Consider the following 21,971-nt stretch of genomic DNA (forward strand, 5'->3'; position numbering starts at 1 on the left):
AAATGTGGCCGGGCCTGCTTTGCATGCTTAGCAGAGCAGCGGGAAACGCACTGAGTGGCCAGTGCCAGCTGGGTTTTTTGGAGTTTTACAGAAGACTTAGAAGTTCTATTTCTCCCCCACTGGAAAGGGGGAAAAAAAGCCTTTTATACAGTTACATGACTTCTTATGAGAGAAATATGGAAACAGGAACAGGGGCATGAGACTTGAGGCTATTACAGACACATGAAGAAATAATAGCATTTCAGAATTAAGTGAAATCACCAAAAATTATTATAAGAAAGGACTACAAATGGGGAAATAAACATGGCAACATCCTGTGTACAATTAGATCAGGTTAGATATCTATCCCTAAAACAAGGGTGAGTCGGTAGAAAAATAAAAATAATGCCAACAGTTGGGCGAGGTTTGCTGAGTGCTGGAAGCCAGCATTTCAAATACTGGAGTCTCTTTCCTTTGCATGTCAAAAAGGCTGGCCAGCAGAACTGGTCTAGTTGTAACTCAGTTTTTTTCTAAGCGGTGGGAAAGATGGCTTATCCTGTGAAAGAAGGGGGAAAAGGAGAGTTTTCTTAAAGTTTAAGAAAACAATCTGAGGCTGAAATCCTTTCATTACAAACGTTTGAAACACAGGTACTTTGTACGTGTTTGGTCTCCTGATAGCAGTCTCTCCTGACTGCACATAATCCAGCCTCACTGCCTCTTTTCCAAGAGGAAGGAGGCATGACTCCCCCTCCGCGGCTGCTGCCCTGCCAGCGGCCTATCTCAGGATCCTCTGTTTCAGGTCTCTGTCCTGGGATGCCCTGACCCAGTGGTACATGAAATTGCCTATCAATACGGAAAAAACGTGGGACTCGCTTTTCAGGTTGGTCCGCTGCTTTGTAAGAGTGCGGCCTGTTGGTCCAGCTGGCAGGGTGGCGGGGACACTGGTGTGGTGCTTGTGACAGCCCTTTCTCCCTTTCCAGCTAATAGATGACGTCCTGGACTTCACCTCGTGTTCTGACCGGATGGGCAAGCCGACCTCAGCCGACTTGAAGCTCGGGTTAGCCACCGGTCCCGTCTTATTTGCTTGTCAGCAGGTAGGTTTTTTTGGGTGGCATTGGGTTTTCATTGCTGTGTGCGCAGGCTTTCTCTAGTTGCGGCGAGGGAGGGCTACTCTTTGTTGTAGTGCGGGGGCTTCTCATTGTGGTGACTTCTCTTGTTGTGGAGCATGGGCTCTAGGCACATGGGCTTCAGTAGTTGTGGTACACAGGCTCAGTAGTTGTGGCTTATGGGCTTAGTTGCTCCGCGGCATGTGAGATCTTCCTGGACCAGGGCTCGAACCTGTGTCCCTTACATTGGCAGGCAGATTCCTAACCACTGTGCCACCAGGGAAGTCCTAGCAGGTAGGTTTTGTGAACTCCCTTGGACACATTGCTGAGAAGCCCTGCAGGACCAGGACCTTCCAGGCATGGCTGATGGGAAGGTTAGATGAGGAGATGGAAAGCATTTCTAAGAGACCACAGCTCTAGATTTGATCCTAGTTCCAGGACTGAGGTGTCCAGGCCAGTCATTCCACGTCTAAACTCTGTCCGTTTCCTTATCTGTAACATTGAGAAGATGACAGCCTTCCTCCCAAGGTCATTGTGAGGATTAAGTGAGATGATGTTCATGCAGATACTATGTAACTTAAGCACTGTGTGCATGTAAGGAAGCATTGTGACTCTTTCCGTGTGTTCTGGGCACTGACAAGGCGGATGGTGTCTACATCTTGATGATAGGGCTGGACTTTGGCTGTGCCTCAGAGCCCCTTAAACAGGCACAGGAAGGCCTCCAAGCATGAGAAATTCTCCAGTTCTAGAAGTTTAATGGGACTGTTTGCTGCTCTCAGAGAGCCTCAGCCATTGCCTCAAAAATGTCAAGAAGTCAGTGGAATGCACTAGAACCACATAATTCCTCCTTTCTCTAGGTTGAGGGGCTGTCAATTAAGGAAGTAAGTTAAGCTACCTTTATATTCTCCTTAATACGGATGAAAAGCTGAGGAGAAGCTTCAGAGATGCTGTGGTGACTTGCAAGGCAGACGTTTCCAGAACCTGCTTTGGCCCCTGGCCACGCTGCTTCTGGCTGTGCCAGATGCTCTTTGAAAGAAGTAGGGCCTTAGCTGGTGTTTGGACAGCTTTTGAATAGATTTTCATCTTAGTGGTATTTAATTTGTTATTGAGCAAAGCAGTAAAGTGGTCATCGCCCTGCCACGAAATCAGAAATTAGCTCTTTGATCTAAAATTGTGTAACTTTTAGTCTTCCGAAGATTTTGCCTCTATTCTTTCTCAAAATTTACAAAGATAAATCATGTCTTCCATAGACCTCGATGTTTCCATTTTGATATTACAGAAACCTTGCTTTCGATCAGTTGCTGGTGCAAGAAAGGAGAGATCATCTTTTAGTCACTATCTAGTAGAGCCGTAAATAGGGTGACCCTCAGAGGAGGCTGATGCTTGGGGGCTGGGCCGCTTACCTTGGGCGGCCCAGTAGCAGACAGCGGTCAACCCAGGAACGAGGGCAGGGAATAGAGGTGCTGGTGACCAGGCTCTGGGCAGCCTCTCAGGACATTGAGGCAGAGGTGAGAAGTGCAAGGGCTGCTAGGAGTGGGTCCTTTCTCCCACACAGACTGACTCGCCCACCCAGAACTCAAGAAGAGTATTCATACGTGTGCCACGTTCTGGCAAAAATCTGTCAAATCCCCTTGTGTGCATTAAAGCATGAGTGAGGGACCTTTTTTTTTTTTTTTTTTTTTTTTTTTTTACCATTAACCCACAAAAAAGCAGAGGATTCATGAGCCACGTAAACGTAAGGCGTCCTCAGATTCGGAAGACAAGGCGCTGGCTGCCGTGTGCACAGCTGCAGACGTGAGTCTGTTCCCCAGGCCCTGGTGAGGAAATGTGAATAAGGAAAACAGGCTAGGCCGGCTGCACTGAGCTGCTGCAGCCCTGGGGTTATCAGGATGCCTGAGGAAGGCACCTTTCCCTGAAGAAGCCCGCATCTACTAAAAAGCCTTGGGGGCTGTGCTGATAGAAATCTTCACAAGTATAAATAATTGTCATGAGCCCCGTGATGCTAAGTTAACAGCTGAGTCCTGCTTCAATTTTAAGATGACTGAGAATGTTTGCCTCTTCTGATTGTGTTTCACTACGAACATATTTCAAAAGAAATGCATTTGCTTTTTTTTCCTCTACACAAAGGAGTATGACTAATTCTGTGTTCAGATACGGAGGGGCAAAGTCGGGGAAATGGACCACTCCTACAGATTGACTTGTCAGTTACGTACAAGAGATTAAAAAATGATGGTTTAAAAAGGCAAGGAAAAGGGACACACAAAAGCTTCCAGCGTCCCAAACCACAGTTGTGTGTGTGTCACTGGGAAATCCCAGCATCACAAGGCACATACTCACCCTCAGCAGACAGCGCTTTTCCTGTCTGTCCAGAAGGCAGTAGGAAAAGGAGTTAAACGTTCAGCCTCAGAAAAGGGACACAGATAAGGCCGAGCAGGACGCGGCTCTGGACAGGACTTGTTTCCTAAGCAGACTGATTGTTCTGTCTCACGGCACATGGGCCAAAAGTTAGGTCAGATACGTCTAAGTTCTTTTCAACTATAACATCAAGTTTAGGCTCTACAGCAGATTATACTGTCAAAAATTAGGTTCTTGGTCAGAAATTTGTCCAGATTTTGGAGCTAAGATTGATTGGGGTAAAACAAGTCCCCAAAATAACATGAGAACATGCCATATCTCCATTTAATGAAAATGCATTGTTTTTATAATTTGCAAAGGATTCTTTTGTTTGTTAACTCTGATCTCACAACTCCTTTTTGTGGTAGGTATTAGGTGCCTTCTACAAGTAAGAAAGTGATGCTCAAAACTTGGCCAGAATGAAACCTCTGGTAAACGGCACACAGGCAATTAAACACTCCATGTCTTCAGAGACCAGTGTCGTTTCACCACACGCTGCAGTGTTACTGCCTCTGCTCGTGGCGATCAGCGCAAGTGCCCCATGGGCCTGAGCCCTGGGAGGCCGCCCAGAGCAGAGGACTGGCTGACCCCGCACTGAAAAGGCACTGACGACACTCAGAGGAGTCTCAGTGTCGGCCTTCAGTATTTGTCCTTAACCTGCCTGTTTAGTGGAGTAGTGGCAAGATGTCTGTCATCTTTCTCCATAGGTAGGTGAGTTTCGTTTGCAGATTAGATAAATTAGTCTTTGAACTTTTCTGCTTATGAACATGGAGTTTCACTGGACCAAGACAAGCAACCTTGGGAAACCACTTTCCCTCTTTCATTTAGCATGCTGGGTTGTCTTGAAATTGGAGTTTGTTGATAGAAACTCCCTCTGTCTGGAATTCACTATTTTTGACCTCTCTCTGAAGGGGTTTCTTGACAACAGGGTATTTAAGAAAAGCTTCTGGATTGCTGGGAGGTCCCAGAGATGACTGTCCTTCCAGGTATATGTGTACACATACTGTCTATAAAAACAAAAACCTTATGTTAAAGTAAACCTTTAAAGAATAGAGGTTGGATTTCAAGATCTTCAGAAAACAAATGGAAGTGTTTTCTTTTTTTGGTGAGATTCCGTTAGTTCCCAGATACCCTTTAAAAGCTCTCTCCTTCCTTCTGCGATCAGTCAGCAGACCTAAATGTCAGCCTGTAGTCATGCCTCCACTGCTGTCACCAGCACCAGCCCCGCACCAGCTGCACGGGCTTCTGCTTGCTGTGACTGTTGGGGCCTTAGAGTCACCCAAGTTCTGCTTGAGTAACAAGCTCACTACAGTTTACTGATCGCCTTTGTCGTGAGTTTATGGACAGATTTCACAGTTGGACTCTGATTCATCCACAGATGATTTTCCTACTTGTAAAATCAGAGCCTAGGCCAACAGGAACTTTATTTCTCAGCACATCTGCCTGTTAACGTTTCTCATTTCTTCTCACACATTCTGGGGACAGGGGAGTGCCTCAGGGAAGAGTTTGATATTGATATTTGCACATTAAGATTGCACACACTACATGTGTCAAAGGAAGGATATAGTCACACTCCATGAAGAAAAAAAATTGTTTTTTTCAAATTTTGCTTTCTCAGTGCTTTTTATAGTAAAAGGAATCAGAGAAACCGCCCAATCGGCACATTTTACCATTGTTGTTGGTGCTGCAGAAAAAGCTCATCTACCCTAAAAATGGTAATTTTACCAGATGCCCAGGACAGTATCACATTAGCTTTGAGGATATATGGCCTTATAGAAATCCAATTTTGAAATGTGGTATTAAGAAACTAAGACCAATGCCTGCTTGATTTGACTTTGGACCAGTAAAATTGATTTGAGCTTTCCTGATTTGTTTCCTATGAAACTTCAGTTTTTATTCTTAAAAGGCCAGTACCTAAAACTAATTACTGGTTTTCATTTAAGAACTAACCAGTTGCCGGCTCTGTAAATTTCATAAGGATGTTACTAGCAGCCTCTGCTTTGTCTGGACACGTACTTTGCTCTGAAAGGAACCTTCTTAATTCCTCATTTGCCGTCATCTAGTTGAGACTTTTCTCTCTGCCCTACTTTTCCTTCTAGGATTACTAATACCGAGGCGGTGGCTGCAGGACCACAACTGCTTTCATCCCTCGGGCTCACTGCCAGGGAAGCACTGGCAGCTGCTGTGAGCACTGCCGCAGCCAGAACCAGACCCCTCTTAACCTCTTATTTCATGGACCCGGAAGTTGGTAGAACTAAGAGATTTCTGATCAGGTAGCTCAGCCCCTTCCTAACACAGATGAGCAGGCTGAGGGGCTCAGCTGCGGCAGCACCAGGACTAGAGCTCCAGGCTAGACAGTGAAGTGGTTTGGTGTCCTGGCTTCCCAAGTCCGATCATGGTGACAGTTCTCCTGCCTTGCTGCCAAGTACTGTAGAACATAGATTTTGTCTTCAGTGCGTCTTGTACCTGTCTTCTATTTTCCTCTTACTGCCATCAGCTTACCACTGGTCTTTAGAAGTTACTACAGTAACCCGACTGCTGCTTCTACCTCTGTCTCTAATCCGATGGTTCTCAACCTTGGCTGCATATTAGAAATGACTGAAGTTTTTCAAACTATGACGCAGGGTCACGTGACTCCAGGGCTGGTGGTGTCGAGCCGCGCTGCCCTCGTCCCCTCCACGGGCCGCCTCGCGGAGCTCTGCCTGTGATGCCCTCTGCTCAGAGACCTCGGTAGCCTTCGGTTGTCACTCAGTTTCAAACTAAAAGTAGATTGCCCACCTTCTTCTTAGGCCAGTGGTTCTAATTTGTCAGCAGAGACCAGCAGGACCAGAAGCATCTGGGGACATGTTAGAAGTGCACACTCAGGCCCCAGCACTACTTAATTAGAAACCTCGGGGGAGAGGCCCGGTAGGCCCCTAAAGCTGAGAGCCATAAGAGAAGTCAGTAAGGAGATTCTAGAGATGAACGCTTGCTCCTCCTCTCTCTCTGACTCGGCCCTGGACCAGGGATACAACAGAACAGTGGAGGGAACATGGATCAACGGCTGCCCCTCTTGTGCACCAGCTCGTCCCTGGACCCGGAAACGGGCGTCCTCTTAGCTCTGCTGCTTTTAATCGCTAGTTTACTGCTCCCCCACCCCCATCACTTAAACATTTACTCACTTTTGCGGATTTCTTTTACCTGTTTTTACCTACTAGTGTTTGAACATTTGATTTCTCCCAAGAGCATTAAATAGATTTTCTTTCTTTCTGGTTAGTTCCCAGAAATGAATGCTATGATAATGAGACGGTTCAGTTCACCAGGAGATGTGGACAGAGCGAGACAATACGTATTACAGGTGAGAGGATTTCAAAAAGAAGAAAGGCAACAGCAGGTACAGTGTGGCAGAAGAGTTCTTTAAACAAATAACGTAACGAATTTTTGACACAGACCAAGTTTGATCAATTCTTGATTTGGCAAAAACTGAGAAGGAAAAAGTTATATTATGCATTTTTCTTCTAGAAGTCTTCCCATTCTAATGTAATTGGCCTTGGGTGGGGCTTGGACGCTAACATTTTGGGAAAGCTCTAAGGGGTTCCCCACGTGCAGTCAGGGGTAAGGCCTGTTGGTTTGCAGCCAGTCTCCCCCGCGTCCACCACAGCAGCTCCGCTGCCCTCCCGTCACCAGACTCCCCTCCTGTCCGAGCCCTAGGAAACTGGGCTTTCCTCGTCCATCCTACATAACTGCAGTAAATGTGCGAATAAAGAAACGGTACCTTTGAAAAAATTTTAAACCAACATAGCAAATTAAACTTTAGCCTTCAGGGGCTATAAGCTTATTTCAAATATAGCACCACATATCCTCAGAACTTTTCTGTGGAAGCCAGATCTTTTTGCACATTTTCAGTTTGGATCACTGTATTTTGTGAATGAGCTGTTTGGAGCCAATAGGTCTCATGAATGAGAGAGAGTGAGCAATTTTTAGTAAGCAGTCATAGTCTGAGATCTGTCGTTAGTCAAATACTTGAAAGAATTCCAAGTAATTACTTGAAAGAATTCCAAGTAATTACCTTTCAGATTTTTAAAATCTCCACAAAGCAAAACCCCTTAACTCTCTATACGGTTAATCATAACGTGCTATGGCTACCACCTTTTTAGAGGGTAGTTTGGCTGTACTATTAAAAACTCAGTGTGAGGGCAGCGGGAGCTGATAAAGAAGGCAGTATACCTGGGAGTGGTCATGGCTTCAGAAATAATGATGTTACTGACGGCTAAAGTGAGAAGTGGGACTGAAAAGAGGGAAATTAACTGTGGCTCTTACACCACACGCTGAAGTTCCAGCAAGCCTGGGCAGAAGTGCACTTAGGCAACAAGTCCACAGGAATGTTCCAAAGACCTGTGAACTCCAGCTGCCTGTTCAGCCGCAGGGCTCCTAGCCCCTATTCCCTCACTAAATATGAATGGACAAGTTGGGTTTATTTAGTAGGATTGCTAAATAGTTGATTAAAGCTCACTGAATGAAAGAGTGAGACCAAGTTAAACAGACTCAGGAAAAATAATAGGGGGATTCAAAAATACTGCATTCATCAAACAAGAACAGGATAATATTTTCTAAAAAACAGTGAATAAGAACGAGCTCTAAGAAATTTTAAATGAATGTGAAAAGCCGACTCCGAAGAAGTGTTGGAATGTGACATTGAGGAAGTCTTCAAAATGAAAACAGCAGTAGAAGAAAATGCGAAAGGCTCTTAACAGGATCAGTACAATCATGCAACAAATATTTCAGGAAGAGACTCGAAAAACAAAAATCAGAAGAAAGGTGGTCACCTACAAAAGGAAACGTTCAGTACTGGCTCAGGGTGCAGCGAAACCCTGGACTCTAGAGGGCAGTGAGCAAGGCCGTCCAAATGATGAGGAAACGCTTTCAACCTAGAATCTGTATCCAGTAAACCATCCACTAAGTAGGAAGGCCAATGTCACTGTTATACAAAGAACGAAAAAGTTGACTTGACTTCCAGTACAGATTCTGGGTAAGTTATTTGCTGATGTGCAACAGAACCGTGGAAACACCAAAAAGAGAAAGACATGGGTACTAAAGCCAGTGGAATGAACCAAGTTCAATGAAAAGTCATCCTGTGATGGCAGCTGTACGGCAGAGCTACAAAGCAGTCAGTCTAAGTAACGAAGAGGAGGAGGCAATTATATTCAGAAGTGAGCTTCCGTACAGTAAGGCAAAGCAAACTAAAACATGTCGTATTTTGAGTCATATTTTGTGTAACTTGGTTCAGAAAACCAGAGGTCTCTCAACCATGATACTACAAATATTGTTTTGAATGACAGAGGGAACCATGGAGAAGGAAATAAAATCACAGTACATGTCTAGATTCTGCAGTAAACACTTTGACATAATGGAAATAGTAAATGTAATTATTTTATTAGTGTTTAGCTTTTAGAAAGAACCAACATAAAAACATGGGTACAGAATGGAATGCAAGTCAAGTCTCTAGTGTAAAGACAGAGGAAAGAGAAGGAGCACTGGTGTCCTCATCTTAAAGATGAAGCCGGAAGTCGATGCCACATGATGTGACAACAGTAATCTGTATGAGAACTAAAGATAGCAGGCAGTGGTCAAATTAGGAGACAGTATGGGTGGGCTAAATCCTTGTCTTTCTTAGCAGAAAGGCAATAGATAACAACTAAAATTACGAATTGAAACATGAAAGCCAACAGATAAAACTGGTGCCTTTGGAAGAAGGGAACTGTTGCTTTTCATCATAAGCTCTTCTGTACTTTTATTTATCATGTATGTGTGTTAACTTTCACTTGGAATTTTACTGTATAGATTTTAATATATGTAGAACTTTTTAGAAACTCTAATGCTTAAATGAAAAATAGGGGGAAATAGAAGGTTACTTGATATTAATGAGTTCACTGCTTGGCATGCTAATAGAACAAAAACGTGCTTCTGTCTAAGAAAGGGGCCTAAAGGAAGTGGGCGGAGGAAGCTCTGTGAGTTGGAGAGAGAACATTTGAAACACAGTTCGGCTCCTCACTACCGGATCTCAAAAGTACGTTTTAATTCATATAGCAGGAATTTAAGAGCTGATCCCAGTGGGTGACATGCATCTGTTCTCTTGTACTTTGTCCTGTGTCCCGTAGAGCGATGGTGTGCAGCAGACAACCTACCTCGCCCAGCGGTACTGCCGTGAAGCAGTGAGAGAGATCAGTAAACTTCGACCATCCCCAGAAAGAGACGCCCTCATACAGCTTTCGGGAATCGTGCTCACAAGAGATAAATGACAGCTCGTTCTGTTATTTCTGGCAGCTATTCTACCAGACTGTGCCTAAAGAATTCTGTGGAGTATACTTTGCTTCATGTGCAGGTAACCAAAACATCATTTTAAAAAATCATTTCCACCTTATTAATGGGACTTTTTTTTATTGGCAAAGTTTTTCAGAAAACTTTTTAAATGTAATTAAACCATCTGAATCTGTCATTCTAGTCCTGTAAACTCTAATCGCGGTACTTGACGGTTAGATGTGGTATTGTTTACACGGTTAATATCCACATGTAAAGCCATTACACAAATAAATAATCAATGTTAAAATTCAAATGGTTTATCTTGTTTCACCATAGGAGTAAAGATCATAAAACTGAAGTCTACATTTCAATCCACATTAGTTAGATTTTAACAGTATCCAAAATTTCATATAGGAGAATGGTTTATTATAAAAGACTGTACATAAAATTTAGACAACAGGTTATATACAAAATTAAGAGAACAGTCCACTCTAAAAAATGAAGAAGGTAACTGATCAATAGTGATACTGGAATCATGTTTAAAATTAACAAAGGCAAAATGCATATTCAACAGTCACATTGATTTGGTAACAATAATGGTCTTTAATTTTCAGAAATAAACGTTTTGCACTAGTCTTACCATTTACTATGCTGTTATCTGTAATGCCCAGTACATAACTGTAATTTGAAATCCAAACAAATCCTCAGTACACAGAAACCCACAAGTGAGCGCTCTACTTTAATATCCTAGGCAGTATGGATTATACACACGATAAGAAGAGAAGACATCCCTCTAACCCTCCCTTAAGTTAAGAGGAGACACACAAAGTGCACGTGTTGCATTTCAGTTATGTCAAAAGACAATACAAATCTGTTGGTCAGGTACATGGTGCACCTTTTTTTCCCCCAATTATTTTATTTTTAAAATCTTTTTATGTTGCTAGTGCCAGGTAATGGGTTAAACAGTACGTATTCAAAAATCAATCACATCCACTTCTACCAAAAAAATATGTAAAAGATAATTATTTCCTTTCATTGAACCAGTATATCACAGTCCACTGGAAAACCAAAGGACTGATAGAGCAATCCTTAAGAATTTTACCTACAGCATGTGCACTTCGACACATTTTCTTAGCTTTGAAAAAGTTACTTTAGAAAAGGAATTCAGTAGACTGACTTGTAAATAACCATCTCAGATTTTAAATTCTACAAAAATCAGCCACTGCTGTTGGGATAGGTTGAGAAAAGGCTAAAATTTTTTTTTCCAAGTTAATATATTGAGAAAATAGAACCATAATTCTGCCATAATTCAGTATCTTTTATTATTTTTTTAAAGCAAACCAGTGAAGGAAAGGACAAAAACCTTTGGTTCACTTACGTATTTATGAATGGACAAAATTTATAATGCAAATTCACTCATTAAAAAACTTCGGTACAAATGACAAGACTACAGGTAACCCAATTGTCTTTGTTTCACATGGAGATCTTAGAGACTCAATTCGTTTCAAGAGACCTAAGTACGAGTACTCCAAGTAAGTATTACACAAATTGGAAGCATCTTGGATTTTGTTAAGTATATTTCAATACATAAATTTGTATGCATGCTTTAAACAAACAGTGTATTTCAAGAATGAGAGAGCCTAAACAAAAAGTATGACCAGCACCAGCATTTAAGTTTTCTGATTTTAATATTAGTCTGACAGAGCGTTAGTAACCATGCTGCACTGAAACATGTAATGGCACAATCTGAGTCATGATTTGTGAAATATTATACCCCACACCCCCAGAATATTTAGGCTGGTCATGAAGTTAACAATGCGTAAGTAAGTACATAAGCACAATCAGTGACAGACAGCCTCTTGTACAGATTGCTGTTTAGCAATACACCAGCTGCCTCAGAGATTTATGCTTACAGGTAGACATTCAATTATACCAATAAAACAGCATGTCCTGAACATATGGGCACATTTTAAAACATTTTAAGACAATCCTGTTAACCGTAATAGTCCCACAGTATGACTGAGTGATAATAAGAACCTACTTTAAAAGCAAAAATTTAATCAGTATAGTGCATGATCGATTCAACATAGTTCCCAGGGAACAGACCAGTCACTCGATTGCAGACTCCTTCATACCAGCCATCATCGTTCTTCTTTATTACATAGATGATTGCACCCTCCATAAATGATAGCTCATCATCCTTGTCTTTTGTATAATCATATATTGCCACAACTATGGAGAAAAGAGTTGAAATATCATGTCAGTGCACTATATCCAACATTTAATCGAATTTTAAAATGTAATGCCAATTAACAGTATAGCCAACCCCACTATTTTAATGAAAAGTCTTAATTCTTAAATCTATATATCCAGGTAGGTCAAGTAGCCAACCATGGCTACTAAATCACTAGCTTGATCTTTGGGCCAAACTGACAACTAAATTAGAGAAGTCAAGAGTTTCTACCAACCTATGTAGGAAAGATCTCTGAATTTTAGGATTTATTAGATGTTTCAATTCATTCACTCAAATGTCTACTAAGTGCCAACCACACGCAAAGCACCATTTTTCAAAATAACTAGTGAGCCAAGCTGCGTAGCCAATCAGTAAACCAGGTAACAACCATCTAATTTAAAAATATACTGGGAGGTAAATATCCTACCCATCGCAGGAGAATATTCATATAGTTTATGGGGCTATACCTAGATTTAAATATACATACACATATGCGCACACACCCCTTAAAGGTCAACAAGAATTTCTATTTTTAAAGGGGAAATAGGTGAGTAAAGACTCATTAATTAAGACTTAGAGAACCATTTTGCAATTCTGTGATTATGCTGAGTTCAAAATATCCACTTCCTTTGCAAACAGTGTTGTGGAAAGGAAAGGCATCAAACAACTACCAGCTTTCCAAACTATTGGTTTATGAATTTAATTATTCCTTCCTCTGTCTTTACAACATAATTCTGAAATATGTAATTTTCTAGTATATGTGAAACAGTATGTCATACAAATTTTTTTTCATTAACTTACCTCAGGTAGTGTTTTTCTTAAAATAGAGTTTTTAAGACATTTAAAATCTTCTGGAACTCATTTTTCCCTTAAGAAAGGTGGCTTTGCCCCATAATTATCCTGAACCACTGAATTATAATAAGGAAGAGACGTGTAGTACTGATCCACAGCATCATTTGCTAAACTGAAACAGGCAATCTTTTTTCCCCCTTTACAAAACAGTATATGAAGTAAATTCAACAAGTCCATTCTCCATTTTAATCCTGTAGCAGAATCACAGTATTGTGATCACAAGCTCACTTAACATACCAGTTTTAAAAACACCAAAACATACAGAATAAATAATGTTAAATTATTATCCTGGTGTTTTGGCTAAATAACCACCCAAGAAAACCGAGTGACTGCTAGGGAGAAACGTTTTCTTTGTATTCAGAGGCACATTTTGAGTGACTTTTAAACTGATCATGACAACACCTGATACCCTCAAAGTCATTCAGCAAAATGAAAATATTATTTCCTCGGGTTCTTAGTTCTACTTGTACAAAGAGCTGATAAAAACACTGTGTCAAATTAATTGTTTCTATTTTCCAAATCCCCTCTGTAAATGAAACCTAGTCCCACCTAACTTCCCCTCCCCCAGTGCATATATCCTCTCATTTAATAACTCTCACTGCTGAGTATTTAACCATTCAATGTCCATTCTATCTCCAGGACCCTAACTCCACATAAAGATCTAAACTCTCCCTTCTGTATGTACTTACCGTAGGGTTCTTTGGAAATAGAAATCTAATATTCTTATCTACATGATAAAAATTTGAAAATAGCTGTCTAGTCCCTCTGAAATCTTTTTCCTCAACTTAAAAACAGTGCTTTCAGCTGTGTCTTTTTATAGATGCACTTTCTAGGTATTTCAATCCTCCTCTGAAGGCATTCTTATTTGCAAGATCCTGAAATATGGTACTTAAAATTAAACATAATACTGGTCTACTATAAATGAATATTATCAGATTTGTACATATTAGGTTGAAGTTCAGCTAATGTACCCTAAGAATCTGACTTCTGGAACAGTCATGTCACACTGCCAGGTTAACATATTCAACTGAACTCCTATTAAACCAGGTTTTAGTCATCTTGTGATTTAAAAAGGTGACTATTGAAGGCTTGGACTCTAACCCTACTAAATACCCTACTAAATACTAAAACTCTCTGGTTTAGACCAGGAGTCTGCAAGCAGTGGCCCATGGCCAAATCCAAGCCGGTGCCTCTGTTTGTCCGTGAAATTTTGCCGGGGCACAGTCGTGCCCGTTCACTTGTGTGCTACGACTGCTTTTTCCTTTTTTTTTGGCTGCACTGCGTGGCTTATGGGACCTCAGTTCCCCAACCAGGGACTGAATGGGACCCTCAGCAGTGAAAGCGCCGAGTCCTGACCACTGGGCCGCCGGGCAAGTCCCCACGACGGCTTCTGTGCTACAACGGTGGGGTTGAGTAGTTGTGACAAGACTGAATGGCTGGCAAGTTCAAACTATTTCATTTTGCAATATATACAGCTGTCAAATCACTCTGCTGTACACCTGAAACTAACATCACCACCACACTGTAAATCAACTATAATTAAAAAATAAAGAGAAAATAAAGAATCCTCACTTTATATTGGGAATGTACAGGAACTAAATCTTGGCTGGTAAAGCTATTCTCAAGGTGGAGAAACGCTGGACTCGGTGTTCTTTATGGCTCTAAAATACTATAATTAGCTCTTACCCTTTACAGCAGTTCAACGATGACTGTACCCTACCTTTCTCGATGTAATTTTTGGGGGCCCAAGCAGGATCCCCATCTGCATATGGATCGTTATACTGGACTACTGCAGCCTCCTCATCTTCATAGTCCACTGGCGGCGGCGGTGGCGGTGGTGGAGAGTCATCAAACATGGGAATGTCATCTGGTGGAGGAGGAGGTGGTGGGGTCGGACTATCAGCAACTAAAACATCCAGATACTGAATTTGAATCAGAAATCAGACTAGACAGAAACTCGTAAGTTAACAGAATTGAAGAAAGCTCTAATTCGTATACAGCATGCACTATAACAAAACATGCAATGATTAGAAATAAAAGCTTGGTGTGTTAAAGCTTCTACTACTTTTAAGAATAATTTTGCAATAATGAGCTAAAAAATTAAGGGTATTAGGAAGTTCTATAAATTAATGAATGCAGAGGTTAGGAGACAATCTGTTTATAAGACTACAGGAATAAAGAACTTCCCTTATGCCAAGGCTCAGATCAGAACAAATGTCACTCTTTAGTTAGCATATCTCCCTAAATAAGCCTTACGTCACATTTGTCATTTGGACTATAGTAAACGTTATGAATAACATTAATGGTTTGATAATCATTTATTGTGCACATTCTTGTCCCTGATTTTGGCTTTTAAAAAGTTACCTTTAGTTCCACAGAAATAAGTCTCCAGTGGGTGGATACGTGTTTATTTTTTGTTTTTTTTGGAGGAAGAAAAAAAAAGAAAGCTGGTGGTATTAGGTCTGCTTCTATGTGTACATTTTTCTATTATTTAAATTTTAACAAGGGAAAATAAATTTAAAATTAAATAATTCCAAGCTAGTCAAAAAATCTCACTGAATATTTTCAAAAATGTTCATATTCATAATCAACTTTTTTTTTTAAGATAATCAACTTCTTAAATGTAGAAAGCAAGCTAAGATTTTTACATTATTGCTAGTAAAACTAAGAATGGGACGAGGGAAAGACTAGATCCGAAAGATCCAATTTTCTAAGACTACATCCACAATAAAGATTTTAAAAATAAAGTACTGCAGGAAGATGTTTAAAAAAAGAAAAAAAGAAAGGAACTCAAATCATGCAAAACAATAAAAATGACTCATACCTCAAATTCTAGATGGTTGTGGAATGTGTATGTGTGTGATTTAAATAATCAAAGGTGTAAACAGTGAAACAGGAAAATGTCAGGCTAGAACTGTGTTCAATGAAATATATGATACCAGGTAACAGATGCTCCCAATATTAAGGAATTCAGAGCTGGAGCACAACTAGTTCTTAAGTTTCTGATTGACAAATTTCTTTAAAAGTTAAAGACATATGAAAATGCTCTGATATAAATTGATACAGGAATTATATAATATCTGCAGTAGAGAAATTCAGAATACCAACATACTAATTCAAATGCCAATTTCTGGGGCTATTTATGTGATCAAAGAAAATGGTCATCATCTATTTGTAATATAGTCTTAAAGTTTTCTACACCCTATTTGGAATAATGCGCTGAGAATATAACCAAGGAATCCAGATTTAAAACATAAGCAGATAATAGCCCTACTTGATAACCAATTTAATTCTGTGATTTCTATTTTATCCTGTTGGGGGATGAAAAAGACTATTAAGAAACAAACCCTGTGTGCTGATGCTCATTCGGATAGCTCTCAAACAGGTGTACAATTTATTTTTCCTCCAAATGGTAGGATTCATTTTATTTCTGCCATCCCTTCTCCATAAAACTTGCAAATATTGAGGAGAAGAAAATGCATGTGAATCCATTCTGACATTAAAGAGCCATAGCTCATGTCCTTAATATGGCTTAATGTATAAATTATATACGTTTGCCTGAATTCTTAAAGTACATTTACTCTTGATTTATACATAATTTACTAGTTTACTATGTCCAACTGCTGTTAATCTACACTGGCTTATCTTCAAATTACATACACTGGGGCAAGAGTCCAGTCAGTCTAATTCTCTGCATAATACTCTGTCTAGCACGACGCATGACTGTCCAAACGCTTTCAGATGTTAATCATAAACAGATGTAAACACACTGCTTTTCTCAGAGGCTCATGTCTTAAACGGAAACATTTATTAATAGGTTAACTGCTACGTGCATTCATTATCACCAATTTGAGTGCCATAAGTGAACGTTTATGAGAAGAACGAACACAGAAAATCTGTAATTCATAAAACATTTAAGATATTGATACACAATTTATCAACAATCTTCCTAACATGCTTTTAAAGAAAACAGATGCCAAATAAAGTTGGGCATTCTGCAGCACAAGGAGAATTACTGACTCAAGTTCATATGTTTGGGGAAAAGAACTAAAATAGTACCATGGGCCTCTTTAGCAAGACCATGCATGTACGTTAACACTGAATTTCTATAAAAAAGGGGTTATTACCAAAAACCTAATCAATGAGCTTTGGACTCACTAAATGGATGTTTATTATGGCCATTTAAAAGTATGTCCTAAAAATTCTTGGCTCTAAGGCACTTCAAAAGTTGAATTGGCCTAGTTTTTAAACTCTTGCAGACTTAATTTTTCAACTCTTAGAGCATTAAGGACCAGCGATTTACCTTTGTTCACTTATTTTTAAAAGGAAGATTCACTTATTTTTACATGTTTAAACACATTAGAGTTTCCAACCAAATGTAAACGATAAGGTTGGTTTATGCTCAGAAGTTTCAACATTTTGAAACTGCTTTAAAAGCCCATTAAATCACCAATTTCTTAAAGGTAGGGACTTTGTCTTAGACTGTGTATTCCTGCCAGAGCCTAGGACATAACACTGAATAAACAAATACTTGACTGGACGAAGGGAGGAAATGTGGAGAATAACACAATAGGGTCAGCAAAAGCTGCACGGTGGAATTTGCCACAAATGTTTTCTCCTGGAGGATGGGCTGGTCATTTGAGTTACACATTTGTTCAAACCATTCTGAGACTTATTTGCATGGTGATGATCCCAAATGAGGTGAATTAGTACTGGACCACCATACCATCTTAATCTCAACAGCTATTTTGGCATAATACAATTCAGTAATAGGGGTATTTTTCATTTTGCCAAATAACACTCACTATGATCATGTAGTTAGGATTATATATCTCCCAGAACGTCAAAGTACTCAGGTAGTAATATAAAAACTAATCCATATATTCAAAAGAATTTCCAAAAGTCATTAAACCTGACCTTCAGAGAAGACCTAAAAAAGGTGACAGATTTGCATGTTCAGAAATCATCCTCATGGGCCCACACAGAGACAAAACACGAAGAGGACTCTACACTGATTATCACTCTTAACGGAGAGCATGGATGTAATTTACTAATTCTTGCAGATTCATTTTTATCCTAACAACAAATCTTAATATAGGTTCAAAACGATTTACGTATAAAAAATCTGAGGCTACAAAGTTTTCTCCAAAAATGTAACCAAAGGAGGAAAACAAAAACAATGAAAAACAAAATAAAACACCCGTCCCAACTGCATGATAAATTCAATCTCACAGCGTAACTACCTATACATCTTGATGAGAACTCAATTCCCCTAGTAACTATTGAAAGCTAGTAGTTTCCACACAATTTGAATTTTGGGGTTTGATTACTCTTTCCTTAAGAATCTGCAAAGATCAGATTTCATGTTTTAGAGCATGTAAATACATAAGAAAACTGCAGTTCTGAAAGTCATCTGAGTCAGTAATCATGCACACAGAGGAAAAACTGAAGATCGTGCTCTTCAGTTTCAATAACATATCTGCACCCCTTTTCAAGGTAAGATTAGCTTCTCAATAAAAGTAAGGAAAATGATGACTCATCAGCCATGCATGCTATGTAAGGAGACAGCCTCTACTCTTGGATAGCTCGGTTTTTCCAAACTTACTGTTTTCCTGCACCCTGGCCACGAAGCCTGTGAGAGGTATCTGTGGAGTCAACTGAGGCATAGGGGGAGGGGGTGGAGCAATAGAAACTGGCAGCAACAACACAGAATGGGGGAAGTAAAACAGATAAAGGAAAGAAAAGGAAACAAACAAAAAGCAGAAGTCAGTTACAAAGACCACAAACATAAGTATGCAAAGAACAGTCTGCAAATGAAACAAAAAAAAACAAAAAACAAAACAAAAACCTGCAGAACCTTCTTCAAGTTCATTTCCCAGGAGCAAACCTAAAGCTGAGTTGTGTTTAGCCAGCTGGTTAATTTTATTAAAAAACAAATACATTTGCTTTAATCCTAATGTTATATTGTTTGGGTAAGATTTAAATTTACCATCACTTTCACGCAATGAAATTTTTGAATTCTAAGGAAAGACTTTAAAAAAACAGCTAACAGTGAAATACCAATAAAGGTTTCCAGGATGTTGTGTCTTCGCCTTATCTCTCTAACCTAACAGGTATGTCTAGCTTTAGGGTAATGTTGTAAATAAACCTAAATAAACAAAACGAATATGTTACAGGATAGCTGTTTATCCCATGTATAAATAAATGCATTAATTACAGGTTTTCTTTAAAAACGAATTTACACACAGCTCTTTAGGAAAAACCCTTGTTTGTAAAACAAAGTTGTTATTATTTTTTAAGTTGACAGTTTTATTTTTAAAGACATCACTCTTAAATTTACTAGGGCATAAGAGTGCTCCATATACCATGTTAATTGTTCACTAAATTTCACGGAATATTTCAAGTGACCTTCCTTTCATCACTATTCTGAAAAAGGAAACCTAATCTAACAATAAGGTAAAATATGCAATTATTTGTATTAAAATAATTTCTAAAGAATCACTGGGTAGCTGGAAACATACTCCGTCTTCTTTCTGGAGAACACATAATTTATAGGAAACTGACAGCAAGTGCTCAGGTGGACAGCAAATGTATTAAAAATTAAAACTATCTAAAAGTAAATATTCATATATTTAACCACCCTGTCTTATTTTAACAAGATGGTAATGGCCAAAGATTGCTTAGAAAAAGTCAATAGGACTGAATCACAAAATTCAGTTTACTGGTAGTCACCAAGAAGTGACACTAAACTGACAGGGAAAAACAACTGATTGGCTCCCAAGGATCATTTAATTGAAAGATTGTTTCAATTAATCCAATCTACAAATTCAGTTTGGTAGGCATAAAAATATGAAAGATGTTCAGTATACAAATAAGCAACAACTTAAAGCAGTATATGTGCATTAATATTCATTGTATGGCTAAAAATAACATTCAATTCACTATGAAATTAGTCCTGGTTCATTCTGATACTCTGTATACAGAAGTATACACAAGTATGTATATACTGGAACAAGTTGTGTGTGTGTGTGTGTGTGTGTGTATACACACACACACTTGTTCCAGTATATACATATATATACTTTTAATAAAACATTATAGCTTTTTAACTTAAAAAAAAAACAACTCCCACAAACCTAAAAAATTTTTTTAGAAACAACCCTTAGTAATGAGCCATGCTGGTTAGTACATAAAGAAAAAGAGGCTATGTTGTGACAATACTCATCATTATCACCACATTTAGACAGAAGGGGAATATGCACATCAAAACACTAAAAACATTTACATACTACTACTACTACTACAACACCAACAATAACTCAGGTTGAAGGATAATTAATTTGACAACACACAGTAATATATTTAAAATTTGAGGCCAAATTTGCTTTATGATGTCCAAAAATACAGACATTCAGTAATGAAAATGTCTTGTTTGAGGATAAGCAACCCACCGAAGTACTGTTAAAACAGAACTACACAAACATGTATCAGGTGAAGTCACCAGAAACCCTATTTGTGGAGTAAACTAAGCGATGAAAAAAATAACACAAAGATGGGATCTAAAAATGCAGAATATGAAAAAAAATTAAAAGTTCATGAAACTAGTGAGACTAATAATCAGATTAACTGTGGAATTCTCAGCCGCCAGCTACTTTTCATTACCAAAAGGAGACCAGGGGAAATGTGAGGTAAAATTCTAACTGGTAAAGTTTCTTAGTAGCTTGGATGAAAACTTTAGTCTGGAAAAGGGTTGAATAAATTTTGGGATTATCTATGAGTTGTGATATTTCTGCTAAAGTGGTTTTCAATTCTTAGGACATTTTTTGTTTATAACAATTAGCCTTTAAAGTTTAACCAAAAAAATAAATAACAGAACTTTCTCCTTAGCTCTACTTTAAAACACTTGTTCAAAACATGCATCATAAATGAAAAGAACTTAAAACCAACTTTCTATGTAAATATGGAGTATTCAGTGTTTTTTAGGTAAAATAATATAACATAACATGCAGCCTACAAAAGCCACGTGGGGAAGTGTTTCAGTCTATGCCTGGTGATCACCGCTTCAAGCCAGTAACAAATACTGAACTGGCTCATTTCAGATTTCTCCTGGTTCGACTGAGCATTTTGATACGGAAAGTGGAATTAATGACTACCCTAAGCAATTTGAACTTGCTCACATTTTATGCCAAAGCTATTTTCTAATCTTATCAGCCTTTAAACACTGATTGCAGTTAGTGTTGAGATGTGCAATTTGAGGTGAACAGAAAAAAATCAAAACAAAGTCCTCCCCACTGTTACAATTATTAGAGACAGAATAAGCAGGCATCACAAATGGTTTTTAATGGTTTGGAACTCATTTCAGTATAGGTTAACAAGCTTAAAAGTGATAGCCAGCAATTTCATTATATTATTGTAAAGAAAAACTGTCACAATGTTTTTAAGTTTACTGTTATTGAACTGTATCAAACATGCCAATAAAAATAAATTCAGCTTAATTAATTTCAGTGGTTTTCTTCTCTAGTTCTACTTACAGTAGTAAAAATTTCATCAGTTAAATTTTAGTATACGAGTATACTCAGTAAGCCTGAATTTTTTTGAAAGGGATAAGCAATTATTCTTAAAATGATATGCTTCAAGGTCTAACTTTTTTTTTTTTTTGGCTGCACCATGCAGCATGCGGGATCTTAGTTCCCCAACCTGGGCTCAAACCTGCACCCCCTGCAGTGGAAGCGCAGAGTCCTAACCACTGGACAGCCAGGGAAGTCCCCAAGGTTTAACTTCTTAAAACAAAAATAAACATGAACTAGCACGGTTTCAATTGTTGTCTATCACTGGCAAGAATAACAATTTCAAATAATTTCCTTCAAAAGGAGCTCCACTGCTGCGGTTACACCTGCAAAGCACAAGCTTACTTGAATTCTGAGAATAAAGTGGACCTCCATTAACATGAGGCTGAGCAGAAAACTGAGCCGTCACAGAGGGAGTCCGTCTGTATCCACCAGAAGATGTCGAGGAAGTGGTAGAGTTGTGTCGAGAAATCTGCCTGGTCATTGTGCCATACTGGGAACCAGGAGCTGAGCCCGGGGCTGCTGAAAAGCATTAGTCAAAGGCAACCAACAAAGAACTTG

The 21,971-nt window shown here is 39.1% G+C and overlaps 2 protein-coding genes across 25 annotated transcripts in view; one reads left to right on the top strand and one right to left on the bottom strand.

Annotated features, from left to right (window-relative positions):
* PDSS1 (decaprenyl diphosphate synthase subunit 1) overlaps positions 1-21,847 on the top strand; it is a 59,116-nt gene extending 37,269 nt beyond the window's left edge. For 3 of the 7 annotated variants that reach the window (XM_032624108.1, XM_032624109.1, XM_032624110.1), the window contains 4 exons: positions 779-859; positions 960-1,073; positions 6,736-6,816; positions 9,617-10,393. In XM_032624108.1, the coding sequence (XP_032479999.1) occupies positions 779-859; positions 960-1,073; positions 6,736-6,816; positions 9,617-9,757 (417 nt within the window). In that variant the 3' untranslated portion in view covers positions 9,758-10,393. Of the gene's footprint in view, positions 1-778; positions 860-959; positions 1,074-3,847; positions 5,108-6,735; positions 6,817-9,616; positions 10,394-21,713 lie in introns of those variants that run through there. The other 4 variants (XR_004348650.1, XM_032624105.1, XM_032624106.1 and 1 more) reach the window with 4 other exon arrangements.
* ABI1 (abl interactor 1) overlaps positions 10,060-21,971 on the bottom strand; it is a 104,575-nt gene continuing 92,663 nt past the window's right edge. For 3 of the 18 annotated variants that reach the window (XM_032624113.1, XM_032624111.1, XM_032624128.1), the window contains 4 exons: positions 21,756-21,932; positions 18,449-18,535; positions 14,564-14,749; positions 10,060-11,990 (listed from right to left, as the gene is read on the bottom strand). In XM_032624113.1, the coding sequence (XP_032480004.1) occupies positions 11,815-11,990; positions 14,564-14,749; positions 18,449-18,535; positions 21,756-21,932 (626 nt within the window). In that variant the 3' untranslated portion in view covers positions 10,060-11,814. The remainder of the gene's footprint in view (positions 11,991-14,563; positions 14,750-18,448; positions 18,536-21,755; positions 21,933-21,971) is intronic. The other 15 variants (XM_032624119.1, XM_032624117.1, XM_032624129.1 and 12 more) reach the window with 8 other exon arrangements.

The sequence above is a fragment of the Phocoena sinus genome, chromosome 2 (assembly GCF_008692025.1).
Source record: "Phocoena sinus isolate mPhoSin1 chromosome 2, mPhoSin1.pri, whole genome shotgun sequence".
In the NCBI taxonomy this organism is placed as follows: domain Eukaryota; kingdom Metazoa; phylum Chordata; class Mammalia; order Artiodactyla; family Phocoenidae; genus Phocoena; species Phocoena sinus.